Source organism: Rattus rattus, chromosome 15, assembly GCF_011064425.1.
Source record: "Rattus rattus isolate New Zealand chromosome 15, Rrattus_CSIRO_v1, whole genome shotgun sequence".
NCBI classification, from domain to species: Eukaryota; Metazoa; Chordata; class Mammalia; order Rodentia; family Muridae; genus Rattus; species Rattus rattus.
In genome coordinates this window covers 40,308,737-40,321,243 of record NC_046168.1, presented here as the reverse complement: position 1 = coordinate 40,321,243, position 12,507 = coordinate 40,308,737, and the positions used below count along the sequence as shown (strand labels likewise).

General features: G+C 41.7%; 2 protein-coding genes across 6 annotated transcripts in view; one reads left to right on the top strand and one right to left on the bottom strand.

Moving 5' to 3' along the window:
• Positions 1-774: 774 nt before the first annotated feature.
• Positions 775-10,236, bottom strand: Atg12 (autophagy related 12). 2 transcript variants are annotated; one of them, XM_032886165.1, is made up of 4 exons: positions 9,787-10,236; positions 5,946-6,082; positions 3,659-3,721; positions 775-2,954 (listed from the first exon to the last, which is right to left on the bottom strand). In XM_032886165.1, exons 1-4 carry the CDS (start codon positions 9,950-9,952, stop codon positions 2,895-2,897), a joined length of 426 nt encoding a protein of 141 aa, XP_032742056.1. In that variant the 5' UTR covers positions 9,953-10,236; the 3' UTR covers positions 775-2,894. The 2 variants fall into 2 exon arrangements, with proteins under 2 accessions (XP_032742056.1, XP_032742057.1); XM_032886166.1 differs by lacking the exons at positions 775-2,954; positions 5,946-6,082 and having other exon boundaries at positions 3,660-3,721; positions 9,787-10,142.
• Positions 10,237-10,308: 72 nt separating this feature from the next.
• The window catches only part of Ap3s1 (adaptor related protein complex 3 subunit sigma 1), a 58,850-nt gene continuing 56,651 nt past the window's right edge, over positions 10,309-12,507 (top strand). For all 4 annotated transcript variants that reach the window (XR_004385909.1, XM_032886163.1, XM_032886162.1 and 1 more), the window contains exon 1: positions 10,309-10,496. Coding sequence is in view for 3 of the 4 variants with exons in the window: in XM_032886163.1 (XP_032742054.1) it covers positions 10,428-10,496 (69 nt within the window). In the remaining variant the exon portion in view is untranslated. The remainder of the gene's footprint in view (positions 10,497-12,507) is intronic.

Below are 12,507 nucleotides of genomic sequence, written 5' to 3'. Positions count from 1 at the left end.
AACATTTCCCTTAAGTGGCCTGCAGCTTACTTTATTCATGCCCAAGGCTTACCCAACTTGGAACATGGAACTGGGAGCTTCCTAACAAGCTCTTCACTCTTATTTCTGTCCTCCTGTACTACGTAATGCTACTGTAAAGTTACCCAAGTGACCTGGTTAATATAGCTATGTGATCTGAGACAGCACTTACAACTCTGAGTTCTCTCATCAGGTTAGAGACCACGACAGAAGCTCTTTCAGGTTAAAATGTCTAGAAATCAGACTCTAGGAAGTAGCCAATCTTAATTTGATTGATAGATCACTTTTTAACTTGCTTTATGTCTTAAATATTTAAAAAAAAAAAACCTCATCATGAAATCCTTAGCATAATTTAAGGACAGGCTTAGGATAGTCTACCTGTGTCCTATATACTCTGTGTGCTGCTGTACCTCTGCAGTGACATCAAGTGTGGCCTTACCACACTTGTCATACACATGGAACACTGAAAATAGAAACTGAAGGCTCACTTTCCTTCTTCCTAAACTTCAATTGCATCTGAGAGACTTTAGGCTGTCCAGTTACCCCACCACTCCCAGCCTCCTGGAGCACTATTAACGTCACTGCTGAAAATTATTTGGGCAAAGACCAGTGGACGATGTAAAGTAGTCTGATAAAATTTCTGAGTGCTAGACAGCCCTAAAGTCCTCAAGGCTACTGGGGAAAGAAAACAAATATGGTATAGATATTTAGTTGACTTTTGATTTTATGTGGTAATAAGTTATTCTAACAAAATGGTACAAATTCAAATTCAAGTTTATTTTCGATTTCATAGAGGTAAGAAGCATTCCATCTTCACGAATGAATACCAGCCAACAATAAATTCAACAGATTTCTCCTGTAAAATATCTACCATTATGTTCTTTCAGTCACCTCTTACTAGGCAAAGCTAGACACGATCTTTTCCCTTTCCAACTGACATTGTTCATAAATCAATACGTCCCAGCTTTCAAGATGTAAGGTGGTTTTCTAAGCCTGTACTGTGCATAACTCACTGAACATAGTACTCTGTGAACTATTCCCTGCATTAACTCACTGCAAGGGGCGCAGGGAAAGGGGATGTCCCAAATTCACATTCTCAGGCAGAAGACAAGAAGTGACCATGTTGTTCCACAGCATTTTCCATGGCGCACATGGCTGAGGACTACTCTGAAGCACATTCTAGGGCTTAAGAGTTAAAAATGAGGCAGGTGCAGTGGTGCACAACTGTAAGCCTAGAGCTGGTGCCCAGGAGCCTGAGGCAGGTCAGCCTGAGCAACACAGCCAATCTTAAAAGCATAACAAAAGGGTAGTATTTCAGGTCTTCAAGGTTCTTTTCTTTTGATGAAAAATACATTTCTATCATCACCTTTGAAAGCAAACACTTGGAATTCTTGCACACTTCAAACCCTGTAATCCTCTTTACACGCCATTTATTGGAATGCTTTTTTTCAGAGAAGGGAAGAAGAGCTGATTTCATGGTTTTTGTGACAGTCTTACTCTGTAGCCCATATAGTCTTAAACTTTCAACCTTTTGTCTCCACTCCCTCAACGCCAGGTAAGAATGCACAGTAGCCCTGTGTGCTCTGCTTTAAGACTCCTGTGGAGCTGGGTGAGCTTCACGGACAGGCACATCAATCTCTGAGTTCCAGGCTAGGCAGATCTACATCAGGGGACCCAGTCTCAAAAGCAAGTTTGACATAAAATATGTAAGAAAAAGGTCAAATGTCAGCTTAAGCAATGGCTAGCCTAACATTACCAGTGACAGTTGCTTTATTGTGATTGGACACTATTTTTCAACCATTATCTCTGAATGCTTTCAATGTGGACAACACATTATGAACACTCAATGAATGCTGGGATGCAGCCCAGCAGAACTCACGCCTTGAGTGCACGAGGCACAGGGAATGATCCCTAGGTCTGCAAAACTACAAACTAAAAATACAGAGATGAGAGTGAGTGTTGGGATGAAATGGGAAACTTGGTGCTGCTTGGTTTCCCAAGTCAGCTTCTCGGACACAGAAGTAACAGTGGGAATACACTGAGTAGGGCTCTAGAAGCTTTTTGGGGTAAGTTCTTTTGCAGTCCAGTCTAGTTTTGAACTCGGGGACCAATCCCCTTGGCTCACGTTTCCTGAGTGCTGAGATTATAGGTGTGGATCACAATGCCCAGGGTGAGGCTCAAGGACTGAAAAGAGTTGCAACTCATTTGCTCGCAATTTGTAAAACTGCTTCCCTGCATGATTAATTTTAAACTATGCACATCCCCTAAGTCCGCCAGTGTGTCAACACAGCTGCTTTCCGGATTATACATTAACTAGAAATTAGTTCAACAGTCTTTCCTCCAATCACCTGGCAAAGATGTCAAAACTGTCAAGCCTTTCTGCCAACTGGCTGCCCTCTACTGGACAACTTTAGAATCAGTGCACTTTGTTTTACAAAGCAACAGATAAATGTAAACATTCTACATCCCAAACACATCCTGAATAAGTTAAAAAACTAAATTACCTCAAAACACAAGCCCTTCAGTAAATTAGTTTTTATCATGGAAAACAGTGCCAATCCAATAACTTCAGTCATCCTAAGACCCTGTAGTACATAGAGAATTCTACTCTCCTTTCTAACCCTAGAGGTAGAGCTGAAACAGGAAACAGAAGTGTGGGGGTAATACACATACTCTAATACCAATCTCTCATGATGATTTTATGGTGACACAAATCTCATTCAATAGTCTATTTACCCTACGATGTTTTCTTACACATAAACACATCATAACTGATTTGTGCTGAATATGTGATAGTAATGTAAGTCTCTTCCCACAGCATCAAAACTTCTCTGAATTTTTTTCTTCTGTGAAACATCAAGTTGTTCATTTGTGGCTCATCCCCATGCCTGTGATTTGCAGTAATGTAGGACCAGTTTACCATCACTGCCAAAACACTACAAAAAAGAAAAAGACAACATATCAAAACACTAATTCCGTTAGATTAGAAGGGTTCTATTGGGTTGGTGAGACGGCTCAGCAGTTAAGAGGTCCAATTCCCAGCAACCACAGTGGCTCATGTCCATTCATAAAGGGATCTGATGCCCTCTTCTGGCATGCAGTTGTACATGCAGACAGAGCACTCATACATTAAAAAGTTCTATAACACACTAACTACTCTTTTTAAAAGATGCCTCTTCCTATCACATGTATCAGTATTTATAAACATTGAACAAGACCAGGCTGCCTCAGCGATGGGCTTAAACACTTTCACTGCCTTCACAAGCTCTCTGAGCACGAGGCTCTCTCAGCTCTTTCCCAGCTGTGCTAGCGTATCCATTAGTAACTATTGGCAGGAACCAAGACTGGTGAATAAGATCATTTTAGTGCATTTTAATCACTTTTTTTGGTGCTCTCAAATATAGACAGTAATGAATAATGCAGAAACGGTACAAATTAGACAAAATTTCTAAGAAAAAAAAGATAACTTTTAAACAGAACTTATTCCTTGACTAGTAAGCTTAACTTAGTAAGACTTTACTCTGAAGGTGTTCACGGTATAACAGAACAAGGTTCTCTTTCTCCATTGATAACTAAGATGGCATGCTATTTCTTATAGATGTGAAAATAGACATGGTACCCATGGGATGAGGTTACCTACCTCATATAGAGTCCCAACTTCTTGGTCTGGGGAAGGGGCAAAGGACTGATTCACATAAATAAACTATAGGGAAGAAAGAAAAAAAATGGATTCAAAATGGTATCCTACAATTCAAGGCTTTGTTCCCAGCCTTTTGTAACTAAGACATTTTTAAATAATGTGTGCATGTGTGTTTGTGCCAGAGACTGACCGATACCAGGTGACTTCCTTGATGGGTCTCTTGCCTTATTTTTTGAGACAGAGCCTCTCTCTGAGTATGAAGCTCCTCTCCTGGCTAGAGAGGCCGGTCAGTGAGATCCAGGATCTACCTCTCCCCACCGGGCTCTGAGGCTACATGTGTGAGTACAGGGCCCTGAGTTTATGTAAGTGCTGGAGACTTGAGCTCAGGTCTTCATCTTTGTAAGAGGAAGGCACTTTATAGACTGAACTATTTCCTCAGATAAATACGTTTTAAGTAAATTTTCACAAATAGATTTTGAAAGAATACTCAAGACACTATACCAAAATGCACAATGAGTTCAAAACAGCCTAAACAGTGAGACTACCTCAAAAGAAGAAAAAAAAAAATCCCACTGAGCTATAATAAAGACTAAAATTTCTTCTAAATATTTCACATATGTAGATACACTTGATACTAGGCATTTTCCTTGGGTATTTTACCTACATTTTCTTTCTTTTTGACTTTTACTTCTTTTGAAAAATTTCAGGGGCACTGAAGTTCAAGCTGGACAGTACTAGTATTAAATTACTTGCAGACAAAAAGAATTCATTGTTCCAGACTTTAGTTAAATCTGTTTTAAATTAAAGTATTTCTAGTACTTAAAAATTTCCTAAGATATTAAAGCAAAAGGTCACAGTACTAGAGATGCTTTTGATCAACTTTTTTTTTTTTTAGAAATAGAAGGACACTAGAAAGTAACATCCAACATTTACCTCAAGATCTAAGAATAAAATATTTAAGGCTTAATAATCTTGTTTCTCTCTGTCTCTGTCTCTCTCTCTCAACAGTATGTTATTGATACAACAACAACAAACATTGGTTAATCTTTTCCCCTTCAGTAGTGAATGAGGCAATTAAGAGCCCTGGACCTAAATACAAATAACATTTCATAGCCTATCCTATGTATATGAATGGTACTGAAAAAATCTCATGGGGCTACTCAAAAGACAGCATACATTTCAAGTAATAGATAATGCCGAGCATAACTATAACTATGTGTTTTAGTGATGACTTAGTTACTGAGGGATCCTCAGTCCTATAAGATCCTACTTTCATGCAATGTGCTGTTTTAGTTTGCATAACCATACTCTAAGAAGTTCACACAAGAACAAAATTGTCTAGTAATGCATTTCTCGAAACATCTACATTGTTAAATGTGAGTGCTTGATATGCAAGCATGAAGACTTGTGTTCTATCCCTCATGTACTCCACCAAAAGCTAGGCAGGGTAGAACAAGCTTGAAATCCTAGCACTGGGGAGTTAGAGACAGGTGGACCCCTGGGACCTGCTGGCTGGCCAGACTAGCCCACTTGGTGAACTTTAGGCCAATTCAACTGTCTCAAACAAAACAAAACAAAACAAGATGAATGGCAAATGAAGCATGGCACTACACCCAAGGTTCTTCAAAGAAACAAAGCCATTACTAAAAATACCATCCCAATGCAGTGCTTCCCATAGACTACATTTTGAAATAAGAGTATCCACCTCTTAGTTCTTTCATTGTATGTGAAAGATATATTGTGTACCTGAAGAAAAGAGGGACAAAAGTAATATTGAATTAAAGTATATTAAACCCCTAACATTACTAAAGAGAATATAATGCTCTATGACAAATATTTTTGCATGACTATTCAGTGATAACTTGAGGAAAGTAAATAAAACCCCAGGATTTAAAAGAAATTCCTGGACGACAATGTTAAGGGCCATCAAGCTGACTTGACAGGGTCAGGGCACTTCCTGATGACCTGAGTGAGATATTTCCAGAAACATGGTAGAAAGAGAACTCACTTCCAAGTATTGTCCTCTGTCCTCTGACTTCTGCATGCACACCCCAACCCCAACAGTCTTAAAAAAACTTGAGATAAAAAAACAAAAAACAACTTTTAGGCTGCAAAGTGAATCCAAATTTATCTCATTCCAGAGCTTCTTAAAGAAATCTTCTGAGATATAGGTCTCACCATATATCAATGAACAAAAGCAATGTGCAGCTTGTGAGCACATGTGTTACTCCTGGCTACCCGATGCTACTGTGAATTTTATAGCAAGCAATCATGACTGTGTTCATACCAACTGCTCCGAGGCCAGCAGTCTGAGGAATTTTCTGATGAAGTCGATGAGCGCTTGGACGGTCCGGGTCCGCTCCACAGCCCATTTCTTCGTTTTCATTATGGGAGTGTCTCCTACAGCCTTCAGCAGGATGTCAACTTCAAACGACACAAAAGATAATTGTCCTGAGACAGCTGATGAGAGTATGGTGCCCAACGGTTCAGAAAGCTTAAACTTTTTCTCTTCATAGTTCCTGTAATTAGTGCTCTGGAGCTATGTGAGAGACATACAAATATTAGACTCATGCACTATTTTCACCCTCGATCCGACAAAGTTCTCCCTACAGGATTAAACTTTAAGACACACTTTAGCACAACAGAATTCCAAAGATAAGAAGCAGAACTGGCCATGATATAAAACAATACCCAAACAGCCAGAGACAAATCTCTCACCCTTTCTCCCTCCTCACTGGTGGTAAAAGGAGAGCGAAGGTTTAGCTGGTACTGCTGTAGCCACTGTGACATGGTATACCTTTTTGGAGAGCAATATAGGAATATATATCTAACATACATAAGGCCTTGACTCAATAACATGCTACTCAGTCTTAAAAAGCTTGAGATTTATTTTTACAGGAAAAAGCAGTAATTCATATATTCAGCATGCTCGTACAGATGGGATGAACTAAAGTATGAGATGCTTTATGACAGAATTTATAGAGAACAGACACATTCCAATCTGGGTCCAAACTGTGGCTCTGCCACTTGTTAGAGCTACAAGCTTTGTAATCGTTCATTCTCAAAACCCTGTAACATACCTACCTCCTCTAAGGTTGATGGGACCATTAAGTGAGTTAATGTCTGTACACAACAGTACCCAGACCATGACTTACAGTCACTGAGCTTTAAGACTGTAACATAGCTGTTTGAAAACACATAATAAAAGCGGCTAAGAGTGTAAATTGACAAAATGTGCAAAATAGAGATCATGTGTATACAACCTCAACTTCATTAACAAAGTATTACAAACACATATTCATATTAGTATCAATATATATCAAAATGTTTTCATAGTAGTGACATGGCTTTTTGTAAATACCAATTTTTGTATACTTAATTTTACAATAAAAGAACGATTATTATTTTAAAAAAATGCAGTCAGGGGTTCCAAAAGAAGTTTCAAAGATTCAAAAAAATATACGTGAGCCAAGATTGATATCCTTCATTAAGCTTATGTCCTTTTAAGAGACGTCTATAGCAAACAACAGCAACCACACTTACTTGCCCCATTTGTTTGTATTCAGTTGGGATCAACTTACCCACATTTCCTCTTGAAGCCAGGTGTAGTGATACAGGTTTTTGCTTTTTTTTTTTTTAAAGATTTATTTTATTTATTTCATGTATATGAGTATGCTGTTGCGTCTTCAGACACACCAGAATGGGACAACCATTACAGATGGTTGTTGAGCTACCATATGGTTGCTGGGAATTGAACTCAGGACTTCTGGATAAGTAGCCATTTCTCTAGCCCGTGATATAGGATTTAATCCTAGCCTCAGGAGGCAAAGGCAGATAGTTTCAGGAGACCAAGTTTCCTCCAGAAATAAAGTACAGGCTCCCAGAACATATGACAAAGTTTATCTTCCTAAAGAACAAAGTAGGTACCCTTTTGTTATTTTGGAAATATTAGATGAGTTGGAAAGGAAGAAAGGATTTTTGTTAGCCTATCTTTCATACCTCCGTGCCCAGTTCCCTCAACCCTCTGGAGCAATCAGTAACTCAGTAGCAATTAGGTACTGAGTTGTACTACTGAAGAAAGAAAAGCCAGAGGGCAAGAAGCTGGAGAAGTATTTATAATAATTATGGCTGCAGCCTTAACTCCCCAAATGATCTGATTGTAGCTCAGAAGCCTGGCTACATGCTAGCACCAACTGGAGAACAGTTAATATACACAGCAATCAAACTGAAATATTTTTGCAAAGTAGGACCTTAGCACTGGTATTCAAAAGCTTGGTCAGGTTAAGTCTGTTAATGTTAATACTGTGCCACCAGGATCCTTTCCATCAAATTGTCTACAAAAGGATAAAAATAGGAATTCAATCCGTCAAAACCAAACCAAACAATCAAAACAAAAAAGTAAAGGAAGATATAGATTCAAATAAAGTCATCTCAGGCAGTATCTTCGATTATGGGTCATTTCCTAGTGTTCTCTCGTTCTCTAGTACAGCAATCATCAGTGTGAAGGACTAGACTATTGACTTACACATTTGTATTTTTATTTGTTTATTTTTTGAGGGAGCACAGGCTGGCCTTGCACTCAGAGATCTGCCTTCCCTAGGCTGCTGAGTGCTGGGATTAAAAAATGTGCCAGCCTCCAGTTTCCATCTTAAGGAAACCTCTCAAAGTCAGCTCCATGCAGTTAAATGAATAAAAAAAAAAATTTTTTTTTAAAGTTAACGGTGGTGGTTCTCTTTCTAAATACTCATAGTAGTACATCATGAATATAGACAGATTTCCTCTAAATGCAAAGTCAGCCTTTTTTCTTTCTTTCTTGTTGAGCTGGGTATTGAACTTGTAGACCTTTTGTGATGTTCCACTACTGGGCTCCATATGCCTGCATCCTCCAGGAGCAGTGCTGGGAGACAATTCTCCTCCCAGGCAACATAAGCAAGGTGGCAAGATCGAGAAACAGAGACCACACCCAGATCTACATTTTCTATCTCTGAAAGGAGAACAGTTAAAGACAAGGTTTACTTTTTCCTTGAAGTATGTTTATTTGTTGATTTTTCTTACAGTCAACTCTAACTCGACAGTGTTCAGTGCAAGTTAATCTAAACTCCTTTACTTTCCAGGGGCAAGCACAACCCTGAGACAATATGGAAGCTGAAGACAACTAGTACAAGTAATTCAATGATGTACAAAGGCAGGAAAAGTTAACAAAAAGGTAACACCTACACCTTTACTTTTCCCTTAGCATTCTTCAGTGTCTAAAGTTCCAGGGTTTTTTGTTCTTGTTCTAAAGAATGAATTAATATTCGGTTGGCGCAAATCCGTATCGAAGTCGCTTGAATTCATGGATTGAATCCAACTGGTTAGCCCTGTCACCTTAAATTTTTATTCCAGTAACCAGTCTTTTGATAAGTACATGGAGCTACCGAGATCCCACTTGGGGCTCCCCACCTTCAAAGCCCAGACACTGTAAAAGGTGCTGACGATAAGGAACCTGGGCACTCAAAAGGAATGAAGAACAGTAAGCACTTTTGTGAAACCCGACCAGGAACCACACATCCTTATACATTGCTATTATGTCACCATATCTTACAGGAATAAATCTGTTTCCTAAACCTAATGTACGCTGCAAACCGTTTTCAATCTAAATTGCACTTGTAACCCCATGACATATGCTCACATCTTTGCCTTGCTAAATTCCCGAACACCCGTAATGACTCACTCCCCTTCCGTAAGATGTATCCTTGCACACTTATCTACCCCACACATGGCCTTGACACCTGAGTCCCCTACTCTTCTGTCCAGATGCTAACATCCAATTGTCTTGGCAGTTGTTACTCGAACCCTTACCCATAAAAAGGACCTCAAAAGCCAGTGAGGGGCTCTCTAAAACCCCAATTTGGGAGAGGCAGTTGTCTGGCCAGTCCCTTGTGCATTTCTAAATTTAGCTTGGTTTCGTGAGACAGCAGTGCAAATGTTCCGTCCCCCGCTCGGGTCTAACACTTTTGCTCAATTCTAAGAGTAGAAAGTGCACCTCTAGGATGCGCCGTTCTTTAGCTTTTGCCACTTTACGGGCCACCACTCTTAGAAACGCTATTAGGTCTCTTGTCTCCGCCCACAAACGGATGTTGACATACTTTTTTTCTTGGTGTCTCCGGGAGGTTCCTCCGTACCGGGCGAAACTGCAACCGAAGACGGGGGCTCTGGGATGGCTGTTTCTGGGGAGAGCTCCAAAAGGCTCTCGCCCGCCGCAGCAGCCGGAGCCGCCGGCAGCTGCAGCACAGCCTCTGGGTCTTCTGCCATCTTGCTTGCTGAGCGTCGACGGCGGAAATGAGGTAAGAGCGTGAAGGGGTTGGGCCTTGCTACACGAAGCGTCGTGAAGCAGGTGCCGGACAGGTGGGAGCCGGATTAACAGTGAATTTTGGGATGTCTAGAGAGCAGTCCATATAGATAGTCTGTTGGAAACACGATAGTTACCGAAGTATAGAGTGTCATAGAGTCGCAGCGAGTTCTGAAGGGCTTCCGTGACGAATCTCTGCGAGCAACCATATGACCACGTACCCCTCCGGAGAGTTGGCTGGTCCGGGAACGCTTCCGTTTCCTCTTGGCCTGCCCCGCCCAGGTCCCGCCTCCAGGCCCCGCCCCTCGGCGCGGGAGCGCGCGCGCGCGTGCGGGAGGGGGCGGGTGGGGAAGCAGCGGCAACAAGCTCCCGGAGGCGAGGCTCGCGCGCCCGCCCCCGCCCTGGCCCCAGCGCCCACCCGGTCGGCCCGGCCCAGCCATGATCAAGGCCATCCTCATCTTCAACAACCACGGGAAGCCGCGGCTCTCCAAGTTCTACCAGCCCTATGTGAGTATGCCCCTGCCGCGGAGCCGGGCGAGAGCCGGCGCAGGGCAGCGCCCAGCGGCTTCCTCGCAACGACCCTCGCGCCGCCGCGGCCCTCCTGGTGTCCGACTTCTCGCGCCGCTGGCTGTCAGCTCGGGCGGTGGGGAGCCGCTGCCACTCCCCGCCGGCCGCTCGTCGTCAGTGGGCGAGGCGGTTTCTCCGCCTCAAGGGGCGCTGCCCACCTGCCGGGTACCTCAGCCCGGGTGCCTCAGCCCGGCCCCTCAGCCCCGCTGTTTCCTGTCGGGGGATCGCAGAGGGTAGCTGGCGCCCAGTCCCGCTCCCGGTCCCACTTCCCCTGCCCAGGTTGTCCCCGGTGGACTGATTTCTGTCGTCCGCGGACAGATGGGCCACCGTGTCCGCCCTAATCCTCTCCGAGCTCAGCAACTTTGGCTCGCTGCTCGCCCTAGCTAGTCTGTCCAGGGTGTTTCCATACGGAAGCATCCGAAGCCCAGTGTGACTTCCAGGTGGCTATTGGGAAAAAATAAAAAGATTAAGCAGGGGCCTGACGTCTCTCTTGGACTTTTAACCTACTGTCTGAATTTACTCTTGAGATAACTGGCAGCATACGTGGTTGACCCATCAGAAAGGGATGCTGTGTCTGGGAATTAACGATTTCATTTTGTATGGCTTTTCAAACCGGAACATACGGACATTTACCCTGGGTTTTAGTTTAAACGAAGTAGCATCTGTGAAAGTTCTCTTCTAGAACTGTGAACATTGTTTAATATTGCTAGGAGCAGATGACTTTAAAGTCGCGAAGATAATTTGTAAGCGTTTGAGGAGAGGTAATAGGTTTCTATGCCTTACCTGAGGGCAAAACTAATACTAGGTCATACACTGAGCTGTCATTTGTAGGGTAAATGTGAGCTATGTAGCTGTCTTGCTGTCTTGGGGCATTTTGCTTTTATAGCCAGACATGGACTTTCAATTTAGTGTTGAAAACGTGCCAAGACCAACACTTTATGCGGATGGCCCCAGATGGAAATTATTCCTGCCATTAAAAAGGAAACGTGAAAATGTCAGTTTGCCTAAAGTGATAATGCAGACTGTGGAGGTGTTGGTTGAAGTGAGAAAAGGAGCTGCCTCATTTCCTTAAGTCGCTTTGCTTTCCCTAATGACAAAGAACACTTTGCTCTACTTTTGTGTGGGTTTTAGTGTGCTATAACTTAAATATTAATGGTCTGTTTAAACATTCTAGAACATTCTTGAATCCAAAATAAAATAATAGTTGTTCCTTCTCAGGAAAACAGTGACATTAAAATTGACATCATTACCTGATTACCTAAAATGTTAATGAGCTCTCATTGAGTTCATTTGCTGTGTACAAAAGGTATGTTCCCATAGTGAATCAAGTTGAAAGGTTTTTGGTTTTTTTTTTATATATATTTAAATTTAGTAATTGTTTTGGCTTGATGGTGAAGACCTGTAATTCCAGCTACTTAGAAAGCCGAGGTAGGAGTATTGGAAGTTTAAGGCCCAGGCTACTGAGTTCAAGGCTAGCCTGTGAAATTCCCTGAGACCTTGTCTCAATTCAAAGAGTAAAAGGTGGACCAGTGATAGTGCATCTAATGTCCACAAGGCCCTGGCTTCAGGTCCTAGTCATAAAATTAATTATTAAACATTATTCAATTATTCAGTTATTAAACAGAATAATGCATCCCTTGGCCAATCTATAATATAATGGTAATCACTATATAGGTGGTATTAAATCATGAAGTATTAATTTAACTTGAAAGTCTAGAAATACAACTATCTTTTACCTTTAATTATTAGGTAGCAGCAAAAGCCTATTCGGGAAAAGGAGGCTGAAGGGGCTGTAGTGTAGTATTATTTTGGCCATTGCCTGAGTGAAGGTGCTGCTGGAAGTGTGAAGGTTTCTAGAAAGTATACTGGCTGTGTAGAAGTGGTACACCAAAAGCTGTTTCTTTGTGTCAGTCTTTACAAATTTCATTTTCCCAACCATGTGTTAAATTGT

Coding starts and splice junctions, on each gene's coding strand:
- Atg12 (XM_032886165.1), bottom strand. CDS start 9,952: ATGGCAGAAGACCCAGAGGCTGTGCTGCAGCTGCCGGCGGCTCCGGCT. Junction 3,722..5,945: donor TGCTGGCCTCGGAGCAGTTG/GTATGAACACAG, acceptor TCTTCCCTATAG/TTTATTTATGTGAATCAGTC. Junction 2,955..3,658: donor AAGTTGGGACTCTATATGAG/GTAGGTAACCTC, acceptor TCTTTTTTGTAG/TGTTTTGGCAGTGATGGTAA.